The sequence below is a fragment of the Garra rufa genome, chromosome 11, assembly GCF_049309525.1.
Source record: "Garra rufa chromosome 11, GarRuf1.0, whole genome shotgun sequence".
NCBI classification, from domain to species: domain Eukaryota; kingdom Metazoa; phylum Chordata; class Actinopteri; order Cypriniformes; family Cyprinidae; genus Garra; species Garra rufa.
The window spans coordinates 38,770,073-38,797,188 of record NC_133371.1 but is presented as its reverse complement, the minus strand read 5'-3'; the positions used below and the strand labels follow the sequence as shown (position 1 = coordinate 38,797,188).

At 32.1% G+C, this 27,116-nt stretch overlaps 1 protein-coding gene across 1 annotated transcript in view; it reads left to right on the top strand.

Annotated features, from left to right (window-relative positions):
- The first annotated feature begins 1,031 nt into the window (after nucleotides 1-1,031).
- LOC141345347 (voltage-dependent calcium channel subunit alpha-2/delta-1) overlaps nucleotides 1,032-27,116 on the top strand; it is a 221,944-nt gene continuing 195,859 nt past the window's right edge. Inside the window, exons 1-4 of the mRNA XM_073850208.1 lie at nucleotides 1,032-1,063; nucleotides 1,156-1,176; nucleotides 1,945-2,026; nucleotides 2,310-2,426. Coding sequence (XP_073706309.1) covers nucleotides 1,032-1,063; nucleotides 1,156-1,176; nucleotides 1,945-2,026; nucleotides 2,310-2,426 — 252 coding nt within the window. The remainder of the gene's footprint in view (nucleotides 1,064-1,155; nucleotides 1,177-1,944; nucleotides 2,027-2,309; nucleotides 2,427-27,116) is intronic.

Here is a 27,116-nt window from a genome sequence, read left to right as displayed (position 1 = left end):
GGTGGAGCCGACAGAGGGAGGAGCCATGGAGGAGGAAAGGCTGATGACTCCAGGGGGAGCGACCAACGACGGCAGAGCAGGTGGCGGAGGAGAATGAGGCAGAGATGGAGAGCCGAAAATCCAGGGAGACAAGGAAGATCTGGAGGACTGAGGTGGAACCGATTGTGCCGGCGACCGATGCAAAGCCGTGGATCTGGGAAGATGTGGTGGAGCCGGAGTGACAGAGGACCAAGGTGGAGCTGAAGGGATGGGGGAGCCTGATAGGATAGTCTGAGGAACGGAGGGATGAGTCGCAGCCGGAGAAGTGGAGTCCCGAGGCACAGGATGGTCAACGCCAGACCAAGGTGGAGCTGGAGGGACGAGGGAGCCCGGTGCAGCCAGTGGACTGTTGGGCCACGGCAGAGAGGAGGGAGCTAAGTGCCATGGTGGAGCTGGGCCGACGGGCCGAGGCGGAGTCCTGGACTCTGAGGCTGGAGGCGGAGACAAGGTATGGACACGGAGGTAACAGTATCGGTTGGGTCTTCAGTCATGGTCTGTGTAGGGAGGACACTGGAGACGTGGAGGAACGTTAAACAGTCTTTTATAAGTCCAAAACAAGGGGTAAATCCACACGAGGAGCGGGAGAAACACACAAACATAACATAGAGACCCAACAAGGACGAATACACAGACAGGAACTTAAATACATGGGACAATCAGTAACACAGGTGCTCGGAATAATCAGTTAACTTAACAAGAACAGGAACATGACCAAAAAAAGGCAAAACAGGAAAAACAACGGGGGGAAACGCAAAACAAAAGTCCATAGCCCTGAAAATTAGCTGCTATAGGGACGTAACGAGAAGAATAACAACGTGCAGTAAATGGTAAAACGATTTGCACTACAAACCAGTATGTTAATGTTTAAGATCATTAAAATAAGATCTAAGACACAACATTTTTCAATATCAAGCAGCAAAACAAGTTGTTTTGTACAACTAAAAATAACTAGATGCAGATGACACTGGAAGCCAGACCCATAAAATTTACAAATGGCCACACCCGCTCTTATGGAAAAGATAAGGTAGATAGAAGAGTAACCGTTTGAGGGATTGCAGATGCCTTTCAATTTGTATATTTGTGCTTTTACTCTGTAGCTCTTATTTATTTTTGCAGCTGTTCGCTGATTGTATCCAGGTAGGTAACAATGTTGCCAGGTCGAATTGGGCTACTTTAACGCTGTTGCTGCCGGTTGTTTTTCATGTACGCAACCCCAGTAACATGATATTAACCCCCAGAACACAATTTTTACCGTTGTAACCCACAAAACGTGATTGGGTTAGTTTTGAGTAGCAATTGGGCGGGTTTTGTAGTGAAAACCTGGCAACCCTCTCATAACGTCTTTGTGTTTGTACAGCCCTCATGTTTTCCTGTCATTCGTCTGCTGTATTTGATATGTCCAAGTTTATTGAGGATTTATCTGCTTTGACTTCCCTGATTGATTTTGTGTCATCTTAATCAAATAAATGAGCCATTTGTTTCGTTCAAACAATCAGGTAACGTTAGGGTCACACAAACTTCAAAATAAAAGCACAGCACAACAAACAATCCCTGAAGCCATTTCTGAGGTAAACTCTGAGTACATGTTTATGCTTGAAGGTTTTTTGTGTGTGTGTGTTTACCAGATTATTCATCTTGAGTACTTGCTTGCAGTGTGCTTACTGACTATTTTGTCATTTGCTTCATGCTATTTTTAAAACGTGCATATTAAAAGCACCTGTCATGAGATCACATATGCTGTAACTCTTCCATACTGCAAATTACTTTCAATATGACTCACACATGTAGCTGTCTTTATGACTGTGGTTTAGTTACTTCATAAAGACTTCCATCACATTTTCTGACCCCTCTAGGTATATAATTAGATTGCAACTGTATATTTAATATGAGTGTTTGTGTTTGCAGGATAAAAGAATGGGTAGATCAACTGCAGCAGGAGCTGGTTTCTCTAGCAGACACAGCCAGCGCTGGGAATAATCTAAGACAGGTCAGAGATCCAAAGGCCTTCACACTTTACCACAAACACACACACACACACACACACACACACACACACACACACACACACACACACACACACACACACACACTCCTAAATATATTGATGTATGTGTATTTTAATGTGTATTCACCCCAACACATCATGAGTGAGAGTTAAGCCTCAATAAAAGCCTGCTTAATTATCAAAACAATCATTACCGGAAAAGCATCATCTTGTTACTTCATTACCCGAGTCCCTAATGAGTGTCTTTTTCTCTCTGTTATGACAGATCTTTATGGATAATCAGAATTATTTCACTGTGAAAACAAATAATGCGGCACAGCTTGTGGAAACAGCGGCACGGAATATAGAAAATTTTTTGAAGAAGCGAGCCGCGGCTTTAGAGGTAACACCACATCCTGCTTTATTTATTTATGATTGCATGAGCATCAAAATATATACAGAACACATATAAATGTGTTAACATATATACATAGAACATATGTAAAAGTGTATCATATAATGCACAATTTATTCATAATATTCAACAGAATACATGAAATATTCATTTCACACACAAACACACACACACACACACACACACACTTTTTTAATGCATATTTTCAATTCATACAATTCAAATTAATACAACTCATATTTTTATAGAAAAAAATTAGATGTATAATATATAGTGTATAGGCTAAATGGTTGAATAGCAATAATTAATCTCATGTCAGAAAATGTCATTCAGTGTAACTTTATTTAAAAATTAAGCATGCTTTTTTATGTTTTAATTTTATTATATTTAAAAATGTGCTGGCAAATCGATTATTTGCAATTAATTGCATCCTCTCTCTCTCTCTCTCTCTATATATATATATATATATATATATGTATGTGTATACATAACAAATACACAAATACATGTATATACTGAGGAAATAAGATATAATATAAAGCAAGATATAATATAAAGCATACATAAATATAGAAGTGTGTGTGTGTGTGTATATATATATATATACACACACACACACACACACACACACACACACACACACACACACACACACACACACACACATAAACACACATATATATACACATGCATACATACAGTGGGTACAGAAGGTATTCAGACCCCCTTAAATGTTTCACTCAAGTTCATTTTTTTCCTCATTAATATACACACAGCACCCCATATTGACAGAAAAACACAGAATTGTTGACATTTTTGCAGATTTATTAAAAAAGAAAAACTGAAATATTACATGGTCCTAAGTATTCAGACCCTTTGCTGTGACACTCATATATTTAACTCAGGTGCTGTCCATTTCTTCTGATCATCCTTGAGATGGTTCTACACCTTCATTTGAGTCCAGCTGTGTTTGATTATACTGATTGGACTTGATTAGGAAAGCCACACACCTGTCTATATAAGACCTTACAGCTCACAGTGCATGTCAGAGCAAATGAGAATCATGAGGTCAAAGGAACTGCCTGAAGAGGAAAAAAAATGAACTTAAATGTTTTCAGCAAATGGCTGCAATATAACAAAGAGTGAAACATTTAAGGGGGTCTGAATACTTTCCATACCCACTGTATATATATATATATATATTAGTGGTGGGCCGTTATCGGCGTTAACGTGCTGCGTTAACGTGCTGCGTTAACGTGAGACTCTTATCGGGCGATAAAAAAAATATTGCCGTTAATCTATTCTCAAAGTTGGGTTGGGAGCTGGGTCTAAACTACGCAAGATATGATGACTTTCACCTTGATATTTTAGCGCGGATGACGTATACCTAGTCAAATTGCACTGTAGGGGGCGAGAACGAGTCTTCAACTTCTGTGAAATTACCACATCAAATGAGACGTGCAAACATGGATGCAGCTATGAAGCCGCTTCAGGGCAGGTGCGTGCGTTGCTAGACCCTTTTTACTGGGGCACGTGCCCCAGTGAAAATCTGCTGTGCCCCAGTAAAATCTCAAGTTTGAGTTATAATTTAATTTGATAATCCCGAAATAAAGACATTAAACTATATGCAACAACTGAATTGACGCTTCTAAAAGCAACGCAGTTTAATGGAAGACTATGCACGCAGAAATCCATGCCCGTGCGCGTCTGTGTATTTAATGGCAACGCGCACGTCGTGCAGCCTTTTGCGCAGAAGTACTTGGTTACACAAGTTTGTATAGGTAATTATGTTGTAAATGCAATTGCCAAGCAGTTTGTGATGCATTTTGGAAACAGGAGATGAGCGCCTGGTCTAATGCGCCACCTGGCCCGTTCTCGAAGACTTTCTTTTAGTCATTATTTGGGTAGCACACATATTCTGAATGCCTTCAGCAGAATTCAAATTAGCCATTTTAATCTAGATTAATTCCAAGATTTAATCTAGATTAAAAAAATTAATCTATGCCCACCCCTAATATATATATATATATATTTCAATGTATACATGTATGTGTGTATTTGTTATATATACATATTTAAATACAAAGTACACCTATTTTGGATGTGATTAATCAATTTGACAACACTAATTTTAAATGATTAAAATGTGTTCAAAATATGCCTGGCAGGGCAAAAGTTAGACTGAAGTATATTTTTGTGGTTTTTCTGTAAATCACGGTACAAAATATGTATAATAGTCATTACTTTATGCTCAGAAAAAACTTAATTAAACAGACACATTCAAATGTACTGAAAAAAAATCAAAGCTGTATTTAACTTGTAAACCATAATGTAATCAAGAGCCAGTGGCCGCAGGTGTAATTTTAGCAAGCTTGTTGAGTTGCTTGTTTGGAGTTGAACAGATGCCCCACAGACAGCAAAATAAAATTGCATCTACCCTCTCGTGTGCTCGTACTGACCTGCATCTGATCTGAAGCATCAATGAGTGTGTGTACTTCTGTTTGCCTGTGTGTCCGCACACACGCCAGCTGGCATATCTTTTGGACGGCGTAGCCACGAAAAGATGGATGGATGGATGCCAGCGGGTTATAATTGTTATCAGCCTTTGAAAGATTCTGGGTGTCTGCGCCTGCTGCAGATGTGTCGGGCTTTCCCCGCTTCACTGATGCCCGTCTGCGGACCTGGAGGGGGTTTGGCAGGACCGCTGTGTTGACGTGCGTGGGGTTTGTCTACCCGTGGGTCCATTAGCATGCAGAGGAAGTCTCAGTAGTGGTCAAGGCTGTCGGGCGATGATTGTATTAGTTTGTGTGAATAATGTTGTTGTCTTTGCAGAGAGGCAGGAGGGGGAGAGGGATGCTTGGACTGGTCCTTCTCAGCCCATTACTCAGGTGTTCTCTCGTCTTTTAGTGACAGACAGACAGGCCTTTGGGAATTTCCTCGCTCTTTCACACACATCTGTCTCAATAACGCACTCGTGCTCTTGTTTTTCAACCCCCCCACCCGTCTTGCGGCCTCCTCAGAACACTTAACATCGACTTTAAATGTTTCACTAGAATAGATTTAATCTTTTTTTACCTCACAATTTGTCACAGAATTGTCTCGTGTACACCGACAGGAAGATTGGAGCAGGCCCACGGAGTGATGGTTTCATTTGAGGTTTTGCAAGACTGGATATTGATTCCTGTTCTTGGAAATGCCACAAGGAAGTCATTTACTCAGACGCTAATGAGGAGGTGTTTTGCAACTGTATTTAGGTTGTATATGAAGGCTGTTGGTGTAAAGAGTATTGATTGCTTTTATTTTTATTTTTACTTCTTTTTGTTGTGGTGCTGTTATGGCAAAGGGTGAAAACTTTGGCATGTAACTTATCCTGTGTTATTCATCCTTTCGGAAATGAATGACATCTCAAATCAGATGTATTTTTATTAGAGTTCAGACTTTATTAGCATTCAGGTTTTCACCTAGTGGACTATCAAATAAGCAGAAAAAAAACTTATAGATTTTAGTATTATTTGTAATATAATTTTATTAATAATTTGAATTTGCTTTTTATTATTATTATTTTTTTTTTTTTGCTTTTTTAATTTTTAAATTAATTTTATGTGCTTTAAAATACTATTTTCAGACGTCATTTAGACTTCATTAGTATTCAGTGGACTATTGAGTAAGCGCAAAAAAAATCCTGATAATCCTGTTTTAGTATTACTTGGATTATACATTTATTAATTTATTGAGTTTGCTTTTTATTGTTTAGTAACCATTCCATAGGCTTACATGAAGGTGGGTTCTGAGAAATCTTTTTGCTGTTTTTTCTCAATTTAATAAAAAAATAAATAATAATAATAACAATGTTATTATTGTTGTTGTTGTTGTTGTTGTTATTATTCATTTATTTTTAAATTCCTCTAAATTAAAATGTATCAAGTTTTTAAAATTATATTATTTTATTAGCAATTATATATCATTTAAAACAATTTCCGTCACAACTTAATACTACTACTACTAATAATTATTATTATTTATTTTTACATTCTACTAAATGAAATTTAATGCAGTTTTTAAAAAGATTATTTTATTAGCAATCATATATTATCAAAACAATTTCAGTCAAAGCTAAATAATAATAATTTATTTATTTAATTACCTTTAAATTCTTCTAAATTAGATTTAATAGTTTTTTCAATTATATTATTTTATTAGCAATTATATATCATCAAAACTGTTTTTTTCCTATGTAATATAAAATGACAACAATAATAATGTTGATAATAATAATAATAATAATAATAACATTATTATTATTAACATTATTATTATTATTATTATTATTATTATTTACTTATTTTTAAATTCCTCTGAATAGATTATTTTATTAGCAGTTATAAATCATCAAAACAATTTCAGTCAAAACTCAATAATAATAATAATAATAATAATAATAATAATACTTTATTTTTAAATTCTTCTAAATTCAATTTAATACAGATTTTTAAATTATATTATTTCATTAGCAATATCATCAGATATATAAATATAAAAAATAAATTCTTCTAAATTAAATTGATTGCAGTTTTTAAAAATTATATTTATATTATATTTTATATAAATATAATAGAAATGTAAAAATCTATATTTATATTTTATTAGCAATTATATATCATCAAAACAATTTAACTCAAAACTGAATAGTAATAATAATAATAATAATAGTAATTATTATTACTATTATATTATTATGTATTTTAAAATTATTCTAAATTAAATCAATACTATTATTATTATTATTATTATTATTATTATTATTATTATTATTATTATTATTAATGTTACTATTAAATAATATATTAATAGTAATTTATTATTATTATTATTATTATTATTATTTATTAGCAGTTATATATAATCAAGTTTCAGTCAAAACGTTATTGTTTTTCTCCGTTTTTGACAATTTTATTCACTAATAAAATAATATAAAGAAAACAAAAACATTTTTGCTAGTTGTATCATATATTTGAAATCCTAAGACAGGGATCATAGTCTTTTAGTCAGCTTACAACATTCATTTAGCTAATTTTCAGCTGTGACTGCATTTGTATATGTGTGCTATGATTTTTTGTAATTAATCTTGAACAACTTGACCCCATTTCCTGTTTTCCTAAATTATTTTGAGCCACAAGTGCGTGATTTATTTTTTTAAATAATTGTTATTATGAATGTAGAATGCTTGGTATTGGAAATCTAGCTGACAGTGATGACTTTATTATATTTTGCATACTGAATTGTGATTAGTCTTTTGCATTCATTTGCATATCGAATTATACTGTGGCTTTTTATGTGCATCTATTTAACCTTCTATTCGCTTTTACACTACAAAGATGGTGTCAGGCTGTGTGCTGATTCTCATGCACAGCTGACAAGATTCTGAGCTCTGATTTGGCTTTTCATTAACAGAACTAAAGCTTAAAATCTAATCTTGACTAAAACTTTAACACCGTTCATTCTCTGCTTCACAGCCACTGCTATTTCCTTAAGGAAATGCAAATCTTATTTTTTTTTCACATTCCTTTCCCGTTTGTTTCTAGTGATTGATGAAAATTTTAATCGCAGGCATAGCTTCCCCCAGAGCTGCCGTCAGCTGACTAAATAAAGGACTGCTTTAGCATCTGTCTCTCAGCCTCTGCACCATTCTGAAAAACACAGACACAAACCCTCAGCCTTCACCGCTCCAAACTCTGTGATCTGCTTTGATAATGCAGATGAAACGCAGCGTGGCTTGGTTTCAAGCTTGAGAACGGATGTTTGTGTGTCACATGTGGTCTGTAGGTCTTTGCCTCATTATGGTGTTTTTTTTTTTTAATATTTACAGGTCAACAGCCACTAGAGCCAGCTATGCAGCATGTAAATAAGCCACAACCTCTCACATGTGGTGTGAGTGTGTGTGTGTTGTTAGGTTTGTGACTGTCTACCAGTAGGAAGCTTTGTCTTTTGCTGGTGTGTGGAGAGGTGGAAATCTTAGCTGTGGTTAATATCCGTGCGTATGCTCAAGGGACTTGTCAGTTTGACATGCTTTTGTGAGTGTGTTGATTAGAATAAGAACCTGAGGATTTGTCGATGGCACATGCAAACACACAGCATTATACAGGGGTCTGAGACCACATGCAATGTCAGATTTAAACCTCAAAAGTTGAAAGATGTAAGATTTCTAAGTAGTAGTAATAATAATAATAATAATAATAAAAAAATTATATTTTTATTTTGGATAATTTATTATGATTTATTATTATTATATAATGTTTTTAAAAATTGAATATTAAATATTATATGTAATGTACTAATAAATATAATAATAATAATAATAATAATAATAATTAATATATATATATATATATATATATATATATATATATATATTTAATTTTGGATAATTTATTATGATTTATTATTTTTATTTGTTTATTGTTTTATTTATTTTTTAGTATTATTATATAATAGTTAAAGCAATACAGTGTTTTTTTTATTCAAAATGAATGTATTATTATTATTATTAGTAGTAGTAGTAGTAGTAGTAGTAGTAGTAGTAGTAGTAGTAGTAGTAATAATAATAAAAATGGAAGACATTTTATTATTTGTAATTTTGGATGATTTAAAATATTTATCATTATATCATTTTAAATTATTCTAAATGAAAAGTAATGCAGTGTTTTTTAAGACAAAGTAGAATGTATTAATAATAATAATAATAATAATAATGATAATAATAATAATAAAATAATTGTTAAAGTAATACAGTGTTCTTTATTTTATTTTTTATTTCATTATTATTATTATTTTTTAATTTAGGATAATTTAACATGATTTATTATTGCATAATTTGAAATATACTAAATTAAAAGAAATAAATATCCTTTAATAGAACGCATTAATAATAGTAGTAATAATAATAATAAATAAAAATTATTATTATTATATTATTTTTAATTATTTTAAATTAAAAGTAATACAGTGTTTTTTAATACAAAGTAGAATGTATTATTCTTATTAGTAGTAGTAGTAGTATTAATAATAATAATAATAATAATAATAAAATATGTTAATTGAATTTTGTATTTAAAATATATTATTATTATTATTATTATTATTATATTCTAAATTAAACGTAATACAGTGTTTTTAATACAAAGTGGAATGTATTAATAATAATAATAATAATAATAATAATAATAATAATAAAAATAAATAAAATAAAAATACATTTTATTAAATTTAATTTCAGATCATTTAAATTATTCTTAATAGTAAAAATAATAGTAAATATTATTATTAAAAAGACACTGTATTCATTTGAATTCAGAATAATTTAAAATGACAATGATGACAACGATAATAATAATAATTATTATTATGAGTAGAATTAAAAAAAAAAAAAAACAATTGTTTTAAGTTTTAAAAAAATGCAAAGTTGAAGCTTTTTCACTAGTGGTATCAAATATTTGAAATCCCCAGACAGGAATTCAAATCTTTTAGTCAGGTTACAACTATCATCTCACTCATTTTCAGCTGTGACTGTATTTGTATGGGTCTGTACAGGGTGTAAGTTGATCGATCCAGTGGCCTGCTTGTCTGAGACAAGTCTGGTCTCAAACCCACGTTTGATCCTGTCTGCTTCGACATGCATTATTAAACAGCCCTCTCCTCCCCTTGATCAGCACCATATCTGAGATAACCAGCCTCCAGCCGGCCACACTCATCCCCGGGCATGTTGGTGCTCAGCAGGTCGCACTCTTAAGTGGCCGTACTGAGCCGCAGGGCCGTGTCGCACGCTGGGCTCAGGAAGGGTCCTCTCCACCTTCTGTACATCCCATAAATCCCATGACTTCAAATTATTTCAGATGCATTACAGAGACCAGACGTCCCATCATATGTTACTGTTTGCCGCTCGCGCCCACAGTCCAACTTTTCCCAGCGAGCGAAATGTTTACCGCCTAATTAAAAGGCATTTCTTCCATCTGTGGGATGAAGTCTAGCGTTTTTATTTTTTGGGTTGTTTAATTATCTTCTCTAGACTGTGCATATTTGTCTGCTCGGTCCAGCTAAGTAGAAAGTGAAATGTTTACCGCCTAATTCCTCAATCTGTAGTGGGGGCTGTTCCGATTTTCACAGTTCTGTCCATATTTTCCTGTTAAGGGATCTCAGAGGAGACTGTGTTGAATATCATACTGAGACCAAGCGGAATTACAGCGGAAATTATTGCTTCTAGGCATGACACTCCAGTAAATATGCATTTTGCCATGCAGTGGAAGTTGTAATTTTTCACCTAATTGTTATCTACAGAAAATCATAGTGAATAATTTACCCCCCTTCATGTTTCTATTAATAATAGATGTGAGGCGTTTGTTTGAGAATAGCTAGATCATTGTTATCCTTGTGCAATAGGAGAGGTTCGTGAGAGGATAGCTAGATGAGAGAATTTCATTTTATAGAATCATTCAATGTTCAGCTGATTTTAAATGATTTGTTTGAAGTTTAATTAGACGCTGTTATTAGCAGAAATCATTATGTTGTAAGAAAAAGTAAGAGGGTGATATATGGATGTTATTTTACCCTAAATTAAAAAGAAGGATCCCCTCTCCACTATATATATGAGCTAGATGTGAGATATGGCTGTGATTCAGCTGTAGGTAATCACAGCCTGCCAATATACAGCCATATCTCACGTCTACGAGTGTGATATTGTGTTTATACAACAGTTTGATAGCACAAGTGAGTAAATGCATAAGAGTGTCTTTAAAAAAACATTTTTTTGTGCAGAACTACTATTCAAATCTCAGTTTGACAGTTGAATAGCTGAGCCCAAGCCTGCGTTACTAATTCGAAAACGTCACTAGTAATGAAGTAACATTGAGTTGCTTCATTGAAAGCTTATTGTATTACTGCATTAAAAGCTCATTGTATTGTGTAACAGAGTATTGTGAGAGAAAGTGAGATTACTGAGCGAGTGTGATTACCTGCATCTGATACAGGTATTCATTCTTCAGCTCAATCTCATATTCACAATAAAACATTCGTTTGAATGTCCACTGAGGAAAGCATTATTTTTGTCCTAACGTTAATATCATTTTATTTGTTAAGGGTGATTTCTGATGACAGCGCTGCTTAGTGGATTTTTTAGTGTCAAGCAGCTAAAAATAACTTCCGTTTACTACAGTGTTTATTTTTCAATATAAAAGTCTTTACTGCTGACTCATAAAAACAAAATTTGCTTCTATGTTTTCGGAGATGTGAGCTCCAGGGTGTCAGCAGGTTTTCAGTGCTGAAGAACCCGCCGAGAGCAGCCTTACCTCAGCCAGTTTGCTCCTGGCTCTGATGTCTCTATACTATAGTGGTTAAACATGAGATATAATTCATTTTGGCTAAATCTAACGGGCAGTCTTTGGTCTCGTTAATCTATTATTTGTTCCAGAGCAATTTTTTTTTTGCCTGAGGTCAAAATCACATCACGTTATATTTTGTGTAACTTCAATGCTGTAGAGCGCTGCCTTTGTACTATTGACTGAACTGCCTTACAACTTTTATGATGACTGTTGTTTATTAAATATTAACATTCAAGAATATTTTATATCAATAATAGTAGTATTCAATAATAGTGTTTAGTATTGAGAAACAGTGTTGGTGATGGTGATTTTATTTACATTGTTCCACCATTAGATGGCAACAAGAGACCATTTTTATGAGCGAGTCAGCAGTAGAGACTTTTATATTGAAAGAGACTCAAACAGGGTTGTAAACAAGTTATTATTACTTACAACAACACCTTGTAAGACACAGCACTTTTACTGGAAATCACCATTAACAGTTAGGATACAACAAGGATACAACAACAAAGATATCACTTTCCTTTAAGGACATTCAAACTAATGTTTTATTGTGAATATGAGATTGAGCTGAAGAATGAATACTGTATCAGTTCACCTCTCTCCTATAATAATACAGTGAGCTTTTAATACAGTAATACAATAAGCTTCTAGTGGAGCAACTCAACGTTCCTTCGTTACTAGTTCTAAAGTGATGTTTTTGATTTAGTAAAGGAAGCTTGGGCTTAACTGTTAAACCATCAACTTGAGATTTGAATCTGTGGTGGAAGGAAGTAGTTCTGCACAAAAGAGGTTTTTAAAGATGCTCTGTTGTTGTTTCTTATGTATTTACACACTTGTGCCATCAAACTGTTGTATAAACGTAATATCTCGTAGATGTGCGAAATGGCTGTATGTTGGCACGCTGTGATTAATTACGGCCGAATCACAGCCATGCCGATATACAGCCAGAGTATGATTATTGCTCATATAAATACTTATAGACAAAAAAATATATATTTTTTCTTCTTTCTTTGATTTTGTGGTGGAATATGACCCCAGTTTATGAATTCTAGTTCTTGACCCGTTTAATCTAACTGAGATTATTACAGTGCCAGCGGTGACATCCAAACGATGTGGCCTTCGTCCTCCAGCTGTTGTGTTGGTGTTATTTCTGTTTGATAATGGGCGCTGGGGTGTGGATCGTCTCAAAAACTGAATTATTAATGTACTTTTGTGTGTGGCTGTTTGTAAGAGCCATGTGAAAAGTAATTAAGAGCTGAATAATTTATATTAAATCACCTTCATGTGTGTATGTGGGAGAGAGAGTGGTGCACGCAGGATTGAAGAGAGTAATTAGTCATTCAGGGTTGGCTTGGGGCAGAGCTATTGTCTCTTTACATTCTATCTTCCTTCCTTACGCTCTTCGTTTGACACTTGAAATGATTTCTCTGTCCTGTGTGCATACATCCCAGACTGCCTGTTCTCCGCTATGTCAGATCATTAAGCACAGCTAAAGTGTGATCCTTCTGACACCGTCTCAAATTGGGATCCCTCACCTCCAGGCGAAATATGTCCTTTCGTATAGACAATTGGCATGATGTCCACCCCAGAGGAGACTTTTATTGCTCAAAGGTTGCTCTTTCTGCTCGGAAGACTTAAAGTCAGTATGAAATCAAAATTGATGTTTTTTTTTCTTTTGTTTTTTTGCTTGCTTGATACATGTTCCTGGTCTTTTGTGCATAATTCAACAGGGTTATTATTCTAAATGAACAAAAAATATGTTTGTTTTTGATCTTCATCAAAGTGATATTTTGCTCTGCCTTGTTATAACTTTTTGGCTGACATAACCTGTTAAATAATGTTAACACATGAATACAAGAAACTTAACTATTACTACTTCTATAGTCAAACCTAAATTTATTCAGACATCTTCAACATTTTTCACATTATCAGTAGCTATAGCTTAGACAATGGTAATAAAATATGACAAGAACTCAGACAAGAGTTAAACTGTCATAACAAATTTATCTTGATCAGTAAAATTTAATGTTTTCTACAGCTGCATTTATTTGATCACAATTATGGTAAAATACTGAAATATTATTGCAATTTAAAATAACTCATTATATTTGAATATATTTAAAAATGTAATTTATTCCTGTGATGCAAAGCTGAATTTTCAGCATCATTACTCCATTCTTCAGGGTCACATGATTCTTCAGAAATCATTCTAATATGCTCATTTGGTGTGCAAAAACATGTATTATTATTATTATTATATTTTGTAATATTATAAATGTCTTTACTGCAATTTACAATCTATGTAATGCAAGTGTAAAAGTCCTTTCTTAAAAAAAATCCTACTTACCCTAAATGATAGTTTATTTTTCAAGTAACGTTTTTCTTAGATGCTTTTCCTAAAATCTTTGGAGAATGTTTTTTTTTTTTTGCTTGCTTGATACATGTTCCTGGTCCTTTTGTGCATAATTCAACAGTGTGCATTATTCTAAATGAACAAAACATGTTTGTTTTTGATCTTCATCAAAGTAATATTTTGCTCTGCCTTGGCTGACATAACCTCTTAGATAATGTTAACACATGAATACAAGAAACTTAACTATTACTACTTCGTCAAACCCAAATTTATTCAGACATCTTCAACATTTCTCACATTATCACTAGCTATTGCTTAGAAAATGGTAATACAATTTGACAGGAACTCAGACAAGATTTAAACTGTCAGAGCAAATCCATCTTGGTAATGTCAGAATTACCAATTTAGGTCAACCAATTACCAAGCAATGCTTAATTTTGTTTAGTCTGTGCTGTAAAAATGTCACGTTAACAATTAAAGAAAATAAAATTAAGCAAAACACAGTCAGGTCAAAGTTTCTTAATCATTTTTGGTTCCAAATTGTTATCAATTTTACTGGTATTCCACTGTACGAAGAACTTTTAGGTGTAATAAGTCACAGTTTACTTTATTTAGCTATCCTCACTTACATAAATGAACTATAGTGTATAAAATATATATATATATTTTTTTTTTGAAATAAAAAATCTAAATTATATCTGGTGTCTGAATAATTTTTGGTTTGACTGTATAATCAGTCAGAAAAACAAAAGTAGGAAAAGAATTGCCTTTGGAATTGATAGGATGGTGAAAATTGCAAGTAAAATGGGTTGCAAATGCCATTTCATCTTAATCATTCTTGGATACACTACCACTTGTTTTGTAAGAAGAGTTTTATGTTTTCTACAGCTGCATTTATTGGACCACAATTACTGTAATACACGAATACAGAAATATTATTGCAATTTAAAATAACTTGTTATATTTGAATATATTTAAAAATGTAATTTATTCCTGTGATGCAAAGCTGAATTTTCAGCATCATTACTCCATTCTTCAGGGTCACATGATTCTTCAGAAATCATTCTAATATGCTGATTTGGTGTGCAAAAACATGTATTATTATTATTATATTTTGTAATATTATAAATGTCTTTACTGTAATTTACAATCTATGTAATGCAAGTGTAAAAGTCATTTCTTAAAAAAAATCCTACTTACCCTAAATGATAGTTTATTTTTCAAGTAACGTTTTTCTTACATGTTTTTCCTAAAATCTTTGGAGAATGTTTTGTTTTTTTTGCTTGCTTGATGCATGTTCCTGGTCCTTTTGTGCATAATTCAACAGTGTGCATTATTCTAAATGAACAAAACATGTTTGTTTTTGATCTTCATCAAAGTAATATTTTGCTCTGCCTTGGCTGACATAACCTGTTAGATAATGTTAACACATGAATACAAGAAACTTAACTATTACTACTTCTATAGTCAAACCCAAATTTATTCAGACATCTTCAACATTTCTCACATTATCACTAGCTATTGCTTAGAAAATGGTAATAAAGTTTGACAGGAACTCAGTTAGACAAGAGTTAAACTGTCATAACAAATTTATCTTGATCAGTAAAATGTAATGTTTTCTACAGCTGCATGTATTTGATCACAATTATGGTAAAAATACTGAAATATTACTGCAATTTAAAATAACTCATTATATTTGAATATATTTAAAAATGTAATTTATTCCTGTGATACAAAGCTGAATTTTCAGCATCATTACTCCATTCTTCAGGGTCACATGATTCTTCAGAAATCATTCTAATATGCTGATTTGGTGTGCAAAAACATGTATTATTATTATTATATTTTGTAATATTATAAATGTCTTTACTGCAATTTACAATCTATGTAATGCAAGTGTAAAAGTCCTTTCTTAAAAAAAATCCTACTTACCCTAAATGATAGTTTATTTTTCAAGTAACGTTTTTCTTAGATGCTTTTCCTAAAATCTTTGGAGAATGTTTTTTTTTTTTTGCTTGCTTGATACATGTTCCTGGTCCTTTTGTGCATAATTCAACAGTGTGCATTATTCTAAATGAACAAAACATGTTTGTTTTTGATCTTCATCAAAGTAATATTTTGCTCTGCCTTGGCTGACATAACCTCTTAGATAATGTTAACACATGAATACAAGAAACTTAACTATTACTACTTCGTCAAACCCAAATTTATTCAGACATCTTCAACATTTCTCACATTATCACTAGCTATTGCTTAGAAAATGGTAATACAATTTGACAGGAACTCAGACAAGATTTAAACTGTCAGAGCAAATCCATCTTGGTAATGTCAGAATTACCAATTTAGGTCAACCAATTACCAAGCAATGCTTAATTTTGTTTAGTCTGTGCTGTAAAAATGTCACGTTAACAATTAAAGAAAATAAAATTAAGCAAAACACAGTCAGGTCAAAGTTTCTTAATCATTTTTGGTTCCAAATTGTTATCAATTTTACTGGTATTCCACTGTACGAAGAACTTTTAGGTGTAATAAGTCACAGTTTACTTTATTTAGCTATCCTCACTTACATAAATGAACTATAGTGTATAAAATATTTTTTTTTATTTGAAATAAAAAATCTAAATTATATCTGGTGTCTGAATAAGTTTTGGTTTGACTGTATAATCAGTCAGAAAAACAAAAGTAGGAAAAGAATTGCCTTTGGAATTGATAGGATGGTGAAAATTGTAAGTAAAATGGGTTGCAAATGCCATTTCATCTTAGTCATTATTGGATACACTACTTGTTTTGTAAGAAGAGTTTTATGTTTTCTACAGCTTCATTTATTGGACCACAATTACTGTAATACATGAATACAGAAATATTATTGCAATTTAAAATAACTTGTTATATTTGAATATATTTAAAAATGTAATTTATTCCTGTGATGCAAAGCTGAATTTTCAGCATGATTACTCCAGTCTTCAGGGTCACGCGATTCTTCAGAAATCATTCTAATACGCTGATTTGGTGTGCAAAAACATTTCTTATTATTATTCTTTGAACACAGTTTGGAAAAACAGCATTTAAAAAAAAAAATCTTTTATAAAATTACAAACGTCTTTACTGTAATTTACAATCTATGTAATGCGGGTGTAAAAGTAATTTCTTAAAAAAATCCTACTTACCCCGGTAGTTTATTTTTCAAGTAACATTTTCCTAAAATATTTTTTCCTAAAATCTTTGGAGAAATCAAAATAGACAGAACAAAACACATTTCAGGGTATGTAAAATTAACGTTGGTATTAATAATTTCCGAATGTTTGGAGAATTGAGCGAGAAAAGTGCAAAGTGAAATATTTATGACTTTTGTTTGTTAGATAAATCTGTTTGTGACAATTGAGATATCTTCTGAAACTCAATCTGATATTTTTTGTAGACTCCATGATCTCCTGATGGTCTAGTTGCTGTCTAGAAGAAACAATCTTTTACAACAGAGTTGTAAATGAGATCTAATTTTTCTTGCTTATGAGAGCTCAAGATGAGAAAATATCCATCAAACGCTGCATATGTGCTCTCCAACATAAATCTGGACATATTCACACATATCTGCCAGACTGCGATATCAGTTATGTAATCTAACGTCTATCAGACGGCACTTATCTGGTGTCATTGGCTCTATTTTCAGTGGCGTTATATACAGAAGTTGTATCGTGTCTCGGTTTATTGGTGTTTCATCTTGTTTAGTGTGTGTGGGACATCAGCTTGCATCCACACGTGTGTGTGTGGCTTGTAATGAGTGTGCTTGATTACTGAATCTGTGTGTCTGGAGCAGATGCTGCCTTTCGTCCTCGTGTGAATATCCTCACATCAAACGGGAGAGGCCCAGAGGAACTTTCACTCGCATTACACACACGTAATCAACCGTCGGAGCCGCACAACGGTGCTTTTCAAACCACAGGCCGATACTACAACGCCGTCTAGGATGATATAACGTGGCATAGCGCGACATAACGTGGCACGGCTCGGTGAAATGTGTTGTACGGGCAGATGGGGTTGTCTTGAAAAGATCACGTTCTGATGTCTGCGCAAGAGACCAGCAGTTTCATATCAAAGCACGCTGTGTACAGAGGATTTTTAATAAGCCCAGACGGCTCAGTGACAGCTGCGTTATATTTTGTTGGTTATTTTTCTTCGTTCTCTAATGGAGTTGTTAATTCACAGCTCAGATTCTCATTTAATTGACATGTTATCAGGCTTGGAATGCTTATTTATGCTGTTTATGGAAGGAATAATGCTTGCATAAAGGATTTCAAATTGTTATCCTCATGCAAACAGTGATTTAGAGATGGTGTGTGTATGTGTGTGTGTTCCTATCTCGACTTAAAGGAACAGTTCATGCAAAAATTAAGATGGTTATCATTTACTCACTCTCACTTGGCTGCAAAAAGGAAATATTCACACTGCTTTTTCCATGCATTGAAAGGGAATTGAATGGGATGGCCAATAAAAAACACTTATGTTGCAACTCATGTGTTATATGTGACCTTGGACCACAAAACCGGTCATAAGGGTCAAATTTCTTCAAGTTTTGCATTGATGTATGAAAAAATCTAAATATTGAGAAAATCGCCTTTAAAGTTGTCCAAGTTCTTAGCAATGCATATTACTAATCATAAATTAAGTTTTGATATATTTATGGTAGGAAATTTACTAAATATCTTCATGGAACATGATCTTTACTTAATATCCTAATTTGTTTTTGGCATAAAAGAAAAATCGATAATTTTGACCCATACAGTGTATTTTTGGCTATTGCAACAAAAATATCCATGCTACTTAAGACTGGTTTAGTGGTTCAGAGTCACATATATTCTAATTTACATATGCATATTAACCTAATGTTATTCTTGGACCCCATTAGTTTCATTTTATTGAAAAGAAGTATTGCTAAATTTCTAAATCTGGGTTGAACTGAACATATATGAATGATTCCTTTAAAATGCAGATGAATAATATAAATATATGTATATGTAAACACGCACTGATTTTTTATGAAGTTTCTTATGCGCATCAAGGCTGTTTATTTGATTAAAAATACAGAAATTTATGTAGGGCTTGAAACGATTAGTCACAATTAATCGATTAATCGATTCATTAAAAGTGTGTTTACATACTGTATGTGTTTGTACTGTGTATATTTATTATGTGTATGTAAATACACACACATGCATGTACATATTAAGGAAAAATATGTTAATTTATATGTAAAATATATATAATATATATCGAGTCAAGATTATACAGCGCTTTTTACAATACAAGTTGTGTCAAAGCAACCTTAACACACTAATAGTATGTAAACATAAACTTTTATTTTGAATCGATTAATCGCGACTAATTGTTTTGCAGCCCTAAAAAAATGTAATATTGTGAAATATTATTACGATGTGAAATAACATTTTTCTATATTTTAACATATTATTTTAATATACATTAAAATCAAATTTATGCCTGTGATCAGTGCTGAATTTTCAGCATCGTTACTCCAGTCCTTCAAAAATTATTCTAATATGCTAATTTATTATCAATGTTGGAAACCGTTATGCTGCTTAAAAATTTTTTGGAACCTGTGATTTTTTTTTGCAGGATTCTTTGACGTATAAAAAGTGAAAAAGAACAGCACTTATTTAAAATAGAAATCTTTTTTTAATAATATACACTACCATTCAAAAAATTGCGGTCAGTAAATTTTTATTCTTTCTTTTTTTTTTAAAGAAATTAATACTTTTATTCAGCAAGTATGTGTTAAATTGATCAAAAGTGATAGCAAAGGTTTATATTTTGAATAAATGCTGCACTTTTTAACTTTTTATTCATCGAAGAATCCTGAAAAAAAGTATCACAAGTTTCAAAAAATATTTACCAGCACAACATAAATAATTCTAATAGTTAATCAACATTTAAGAATGATTTCTGAAGGATCATGTGACGCTTAAGACTGGAGTAATGGCTGATGAAAATTCAGGTTTGCATCACATGAATAAATTATATTTTAAAGTATATTAAAATAGAAACCATTATTTTACATTGTAATAACATTTAGCAATATTATGTTTTTTTTTTTCTGTATTTAAGATCAAATAAATACAGTCTTGGTGAGCGTATGAGACTCTAAAAATGATTAAATAAATCTTGCCAACCCAAACTTTTGAACAGTTGCTCATTAAGAATCAATTATGCAAATGAATGCAGTTGAACTAAGACCAATTGGAAACTGGCAAGTGCATAATACTCTCATTTATGGGTAGATTTTAATTGTCTTTCTGACAAAAATGACTTTTAAATATCAATTGTTTACCAATTTCTGCAAGGTTAACCTATAGTATAAATTGCTTACTTACAGTACAGTGATCTCTGCACATAATATCCAAATGGGAGAAATTATATCGCAATTTATTTCTTTGGAAAAATCACACACTTCACTTTTAATGCTTGCTATTCAATTATTTAAATGATCCCTCAGTAGCGATTATTGAATGGACTGTTATGCTGTATTGGGGTCACTTTGTCATGGTTTGTCTGAGCTGTAATTATAGTGGTGTGTGTGTGTGTGTGTGTGTGTGTGTGTGTGTGTGTGTGTGTGTGTGTGTGTGTGTGTGTGTGGTCGTGTGTGTGGTGTTTTGCAATCATGAGATAAATGAGTACACACTCACGTCACAGAGTAATAACCATCGATGGTGGCTCATCTTTATTGTCCCCAGCAGTGTGCGCTGGCCTTTGTGAAAGGCCACTGGAAAGAGGGAATCTATCCCTAGAGCTCAGTTAGGCCACAGACAGCCCCATAAATCCTCTACTCTAATACTCCCAGATTCGCCTCTATTGGCCAATGCACCAAATTGGATGCTTTGCATTCTCGGCCTGCTTCACTTGAGACACATGCTGTCTGGAGTCTGAACCACCGACACCCGTTCTGTCTTTCTTTCTGTGATTCTCATTCGTTTGACATCTCAGCCCCTTCTGTTCTTGTCTTGATGCCTGCTTGGATGCGCTCATAGATACCAAGAAAGAAATTGATCATAAAATGATAGAAAAAAAAGTAATAAAAAGAGAAAATTTGACAGTTGTTGATAGACAGCAAGAGTATGGTTTTATAAAATGAATCTGGCTCACATAGCTCACATCATTTGTACTATAATGAGAATTGTTTATATTAAAATAACAGATTTTTGCAGACACTTATTTTTATTTTATTTTATTTTGTTTTATTTTATTTTATTTTATTTATTTTTTTATGGTAGGAGGTGTATTTTTTTAGGTGACTAATTTTCTCGATTTAATTTCAGGAAAAAAAACATTGAGATGTTATTTATTGTTTTTATTCACTATATTTAACCTATTTTATTTGTGTGCTTTACCGATTTTAATCTTATTTTTTGGTAAAATATCTTAATATCTTTAAAGCACAATTAATTTAATAGTTTATTTTATCTATTTATTTTTTGGAATGTGGTGTTTTTAGGACACAAATGTAATAAAAAGAGATAATTAGACAGTTGTTGATAGACAGCAAGAGTATGGCTTTATAAAATGAATCTGGCTCACATAGCTCACATTATTTGTACTATAATGAGAATTGTTTAAATTAAAATAACAGATTTTTGCAGACATTTTTATTTTATTTTATTTTATTTTTTATTTTTTTGTGGTAGGAGGTGTATTTTTAGGTGACTAATTTTCTAGATTTAATTTCAGGAAAAAAAAAACATTGAGATGTTATTTATTGTTTTTATTCACTATATTCAACCTATTTTATTTGTGTGCTTCAACGATTTTAATCTTATTTTGTGGTAAAATATCTTAATAAAATCTTTAAAGCACAATTAATTTAATAGTTTATATTATTTATTTATTTTTTGGAATGTGGTGTTTTTAGGTCACAATTTTTATAGATGTGATTTCGAGAAAAAAACATTAAGATATTAAAAAGATCTCATTTGTCATTTTTATTCATTATATTAAACCTATTTTATTTGTGATGTGCTTCACAGATTATTTTTATCAATATTTTAGTCTTATTTTTAGGTAAAATATTTTATAATTCTTTAAGCACAAATCAATTAATGTAATAATTTATTTATTTGTAATTTCAAGAAAAACATTGAGATATTAAAGAGATCTCAATTGTTGTAGTTTTTCACACTATATTAAACCTATTTTATTTGTGTGCTTCATTGATTTATTATTATTATTATTATTATTATTATTATTATTATTATTATTATTATTATTATTATGTTTTTTTCATCAGTATCTTAGTCTTATTTTCTGGTAAAATATCTTAATATCCTTAAAGCACAAATCAGTTAATTTAATATTTTATTTTTATTCACTATATTAAACCTATTTTATTTGTGACGTGCTTCACTGATTTTTTTTTAAATATCTTAATATCCTTAAAGCACAATTCAATTAATTTAATAGTTTATTTTATGTTTTTATTTAAAAAAAAAATACTTTTGTTTTTAAGACAAATTTTCTAGATTTAATTTCAGGAAGAAAAATAAGATATTAAAGAGAACTAATTTGTCATTTTTATTTATTATATTAAACCTATTTTATTTCTGTGCTTTTTTATCTATTTTTGATCAGTATTTTAGTCTTATATTTTGTAAAATATCAATTAATTTAATAAAGCAATAAAATATCAAGACTTGTTTTAAATGTAAAGAGGTTTATGATTTCAACAAAAAAATACAATTTGCCAATGAGGCATGATCAAAATAAATTATAAAATAAAAATGGATAAATATATATATATATATATATATATTTTCAAATAAATATACCTTTTGATTATTTAATTTAGTTATTTTTAGATTATTTAATCACATTTCATTTTTTTAATTTAAAAATGTATATAATATATAATACTAAAAATAAATAATATATAATACAAAAAAATAGGTGTAAGTTGGTTAGACAAAAATGCTGATTACGAGCTTTATTTCTCGTTGTCTTTTTATATTAAATAAGTAAAATTTGATATTTTTCCATTTGTCTTCCTAAGCACAACAGGTCTTTTCCCTGCATTAACAGAATATCGCCAGATTAAATCAACATCTGAAAGCATTATTTAGAGTTTTCAGAGTTTTACATGGCTTAATATCCCTGGTTGTAAACTGGTGTGTGGTGTGACAGGATGCAGGCTGTTGTAAATGGCTCATTGATTTTCAGGCAAGTTGGACTCGAGGGATGTATCTGTCTCTTTGCTCTAGCCTATCGGCTTCTTCATTAGCGAGGGGCTGTCGATAACGGCATGCGTGTGAAGGTAGCCAGAGGCCCGCTGATGAGGGCAGGGCAAGAGCGATGGATGCTCGGCACACTCTGTTTGCTACCGAGTCGCAGCTGTCTGAGCGCCTCTGCATCCATATGCATCAAACACTTCTCACCGAATATCACAGAACAGATACGATTACACTGCATGGCATTGAAAGCGTGGGAAATGAACTGTGCACTGTATAGCTCCCGGGAAAACTTTTCAGAAAATGAAAAGCATAGATTGTGTGTCCTTGAGACTGTGTTTTTTGTGAACTTTTAGTGTTAATCGTGACATGCAGCCACAATAGAACTGGTGCTTTACCTATAATGTACAATTTAAGATTATTATTTAACTTTACAGACAAAATAGTGGCATTTAAAAGCATTGAATTTCCATAATGTTATTTTTTTATTCTAGTGAAACAGAATATTCAGTGGGAGGTAATGTAGGCTGGGACTTGTATCCATCAGGATTTTACTGGATTGGTGTTTGGTTTAGAATTATGGTGATACTTTAAAATAAGGTTCATTCTGTTAATATAAATTAATGTATTGGTTATCATGAAATAACAACAAATGTTTTTTATTTTATTTTATTAAGTCTTTTAAATGCCTTTTAACTATACTTTAAAATACACCTTTAAATTATGTTTGTTCTCATTGCATTAATGGTAATTTATACAATTTAAAGTGTTGAAAATGTATATTATTATTATTAGGGATGAAACTTCACTCTGCAAGTAGGTTGAAAATAGGGGCGGAGTTTATATGATCTCTTTTCATCTTGTCTCTGTATAATATGGAAGTCTGTTTCCACCACTGAATAAAAAAAACAAACAAACAAAAAAAAAACGGTAATTGCTTTTTTTGTTGTTGTTTTTTTTACTCACAATTCTGATGTTTTTCTCACAGCTACGAGTTTACATCTTGCAATTCTAAAAACATGTGAGTTATAAAGTCAGAATTGCAAGATATCTGACTTTTTTCGCAATAAGTTGCAATTCTGAGAAATGAAGTCGCAATTCTCAAAAATAAAGTCGCAATTTAAAAAAATAAAGTCAGAATTGCAAAATATAAACCCACAATTCAGACTTTTTTCTTAGAATTGCGAGTTTGTCACATTTCTGAGAAAAAAGGTAAATATTGCTAGAAAAAAGTCAGAATTGTGAGACAAACACGCATTTGTGAGAAAAAACTTGCAGTTTATATCTCGCAATTCTAAGAAAAAAATCTAAATTGTGAGTTTATATAATGCAATTCTGACTTGCGATTGTGAATTTTTATCACACAATTCTGAGAAAAAAGTCGGAATTGCTATCTCAAAATTGCGAATTTATATCGCAATTCTAAGAAAAGTCAGAATTGCGAGTTTTTATCTTGCAATTGTGTTTATATCACGCAATTCTAAGAAAATTATATCTTGCAATTCTGAGCTTATAACTCGCAATTGCAAATTTTTATCACACAATTCTGAGAAAAAAGTCAGAATTGCGACTTATCTTGTAATTGTGAGTTTATTTCACAGTTTGAGAAAAAAGTCAGAATTGCAAGTTTTTATCTTGCAGCTGTGTTTATATCACGCAATTTAAAAGAAAAATGTCAGAATTGTGTGTTTATATCATGCAGTTCTGACTTTATAACTTGCATTTGCAAATTTTTATCACACAATTCTAAGGAAAAAGTCAGAATTGTGAGGTTATATCTCGCAATTTTCACTTTATAACTCGCAATTGCCAATTTATTTCATAATTCTAAAAAAAAAGTCAGAATTGCGAGTTTTTGTTTTGCATATCTAAGTTTATATCATGCAATTCAAATAAAAAAGGAAGAATTGTAAATTTGTAACTTACACTAATTGTAAGTTTGTATCTCACAATTTTGACTTTATAACTTGCAATTGCGAATTTATTTCACAATTATAAAAAAAAAGTCAGAATTGTGGAGTTTTTGTTTTGCAATTGCTAATTTATGTCTCGCAATTCTAAGAAAAATGTCAGGATTGCACGTTTTTATTTTGCAAATATAAGTTTATATGACGCAATTCAAAGAAAAAAGTCAGAACTGTGAGTTTATATCACACAATTCTGACATAACTCACAATTGCCAATAGTTTGTTTTAAATCTGAGAAAAAAGGAAAGAACTGTGAGATGAAAAAGTCGCAATAACCACCTTTTATTTTTCATTCAGTGGCAGAAACAGGCTTCCATAGTCTAATGCATGTTTCATCTATGGAAACGCTATATTGCTTCTGTTCCATAAACGCCACCTGCTGTCAGAGAGAGAATTTGCGTCTCAAATTTAGAAATTATACAATCTAATTTAAATTAAAAACAAATTATTGAAAAAAATTATATATATATACACAGTGCACAGCATAAATGAGTACACCCACACTAAAACTTAACAAATTGAGCAATTACTCTTCACTTGAAAGACATATTAGGATTCTTTGGAGGCCTGCTTGATCAATTACCAAAGAAGAATGTCAAAATTATTTAGCAAATTAAGATTTTCCTGTCAAAGTGATAAAATGTTGTGTTGCAAAAATGAGTGCACCCTCCTGAAAGTTACTAAATAAAAATAAAAAAATAAAAAAAAGTGTAGGTTTAAAGCTATTTTTGATCAACCGGTAAGTATACTGAACCAAAACTTTTCAAGACAAGTAATTTGCTGACAGTTAAAGGCGTTTTATAGCCTACTGAATCATACACAGACTTAATGCTGTCAATAATGAAACCACTTGGGAGAGAACTGCCAGGTGACTTATTTCTTAGCAGAAAAGAGGACAGTGGTACAAGAGGAATACCAAATTATTGTTTTAAGTGTGAAAATTTAGCAGAGGTAGCACTGACATTCAAAAACAATGGACTTGTGAAAAGGCTCCTGAAATAACCAGGTCTTCACTTTAAGTTTTCATTTAATGATGAGTGAATTTTTGCTACAAAATGAGGCGGAGAAATACCATGTAAGAGTATCAGAGCCAGCAAAAGCTATGAAAAGAGTGACACTTTATCTCACAGAGAACGAAGCAGCCTGCAGAAGTGACATGCATGGTTATTGTCACCACTAGAATTACCTACTGTAGCCAAAGCACAGTAAACTCATTTAACCTCTTCCAAGGCCCACATATACAAAATATAGACTTCTGGAAATCCATACTCTGTTGTCAAGGGACCAAGTCAATTATTTCGGATCCAAAAGCATCCAAAATGTTCTGGTGTTGCTACAGGAGGAGTACAGCGAGAAGTGCCTGGTACCTACAGTGACGTTCAGTGGTAGTAATGCTCTTCTACAGGGATGTATGAGTGCTGAAGGTGTGAGGGAGCTGTGCTTTATCAGTGCTGTCATGAATTCACACACTACTGTGTGATGTAATACAAAAAACTGAAACTGCAGATGCTACCCTCCCCTCATTCCCTGCATAATTGGGCATTTTTTCAGCATGACAATGAGGATATCTATTCTCCCAAGGTGAAAATCCTTCAGTGGACATGTATTTCACTCAGTATTAACACTCCTGAGCAGCTGTGGGGGATTGTGGGGGATTCTGTAGAGACGAGCTAAGCAAAACTCCCCATTAAAGACCAGGTCATTTAAGGAGGTCGTCCTCCAGGAGTTAAACAGGACAGATGTGAAAATTTGCCATGAAC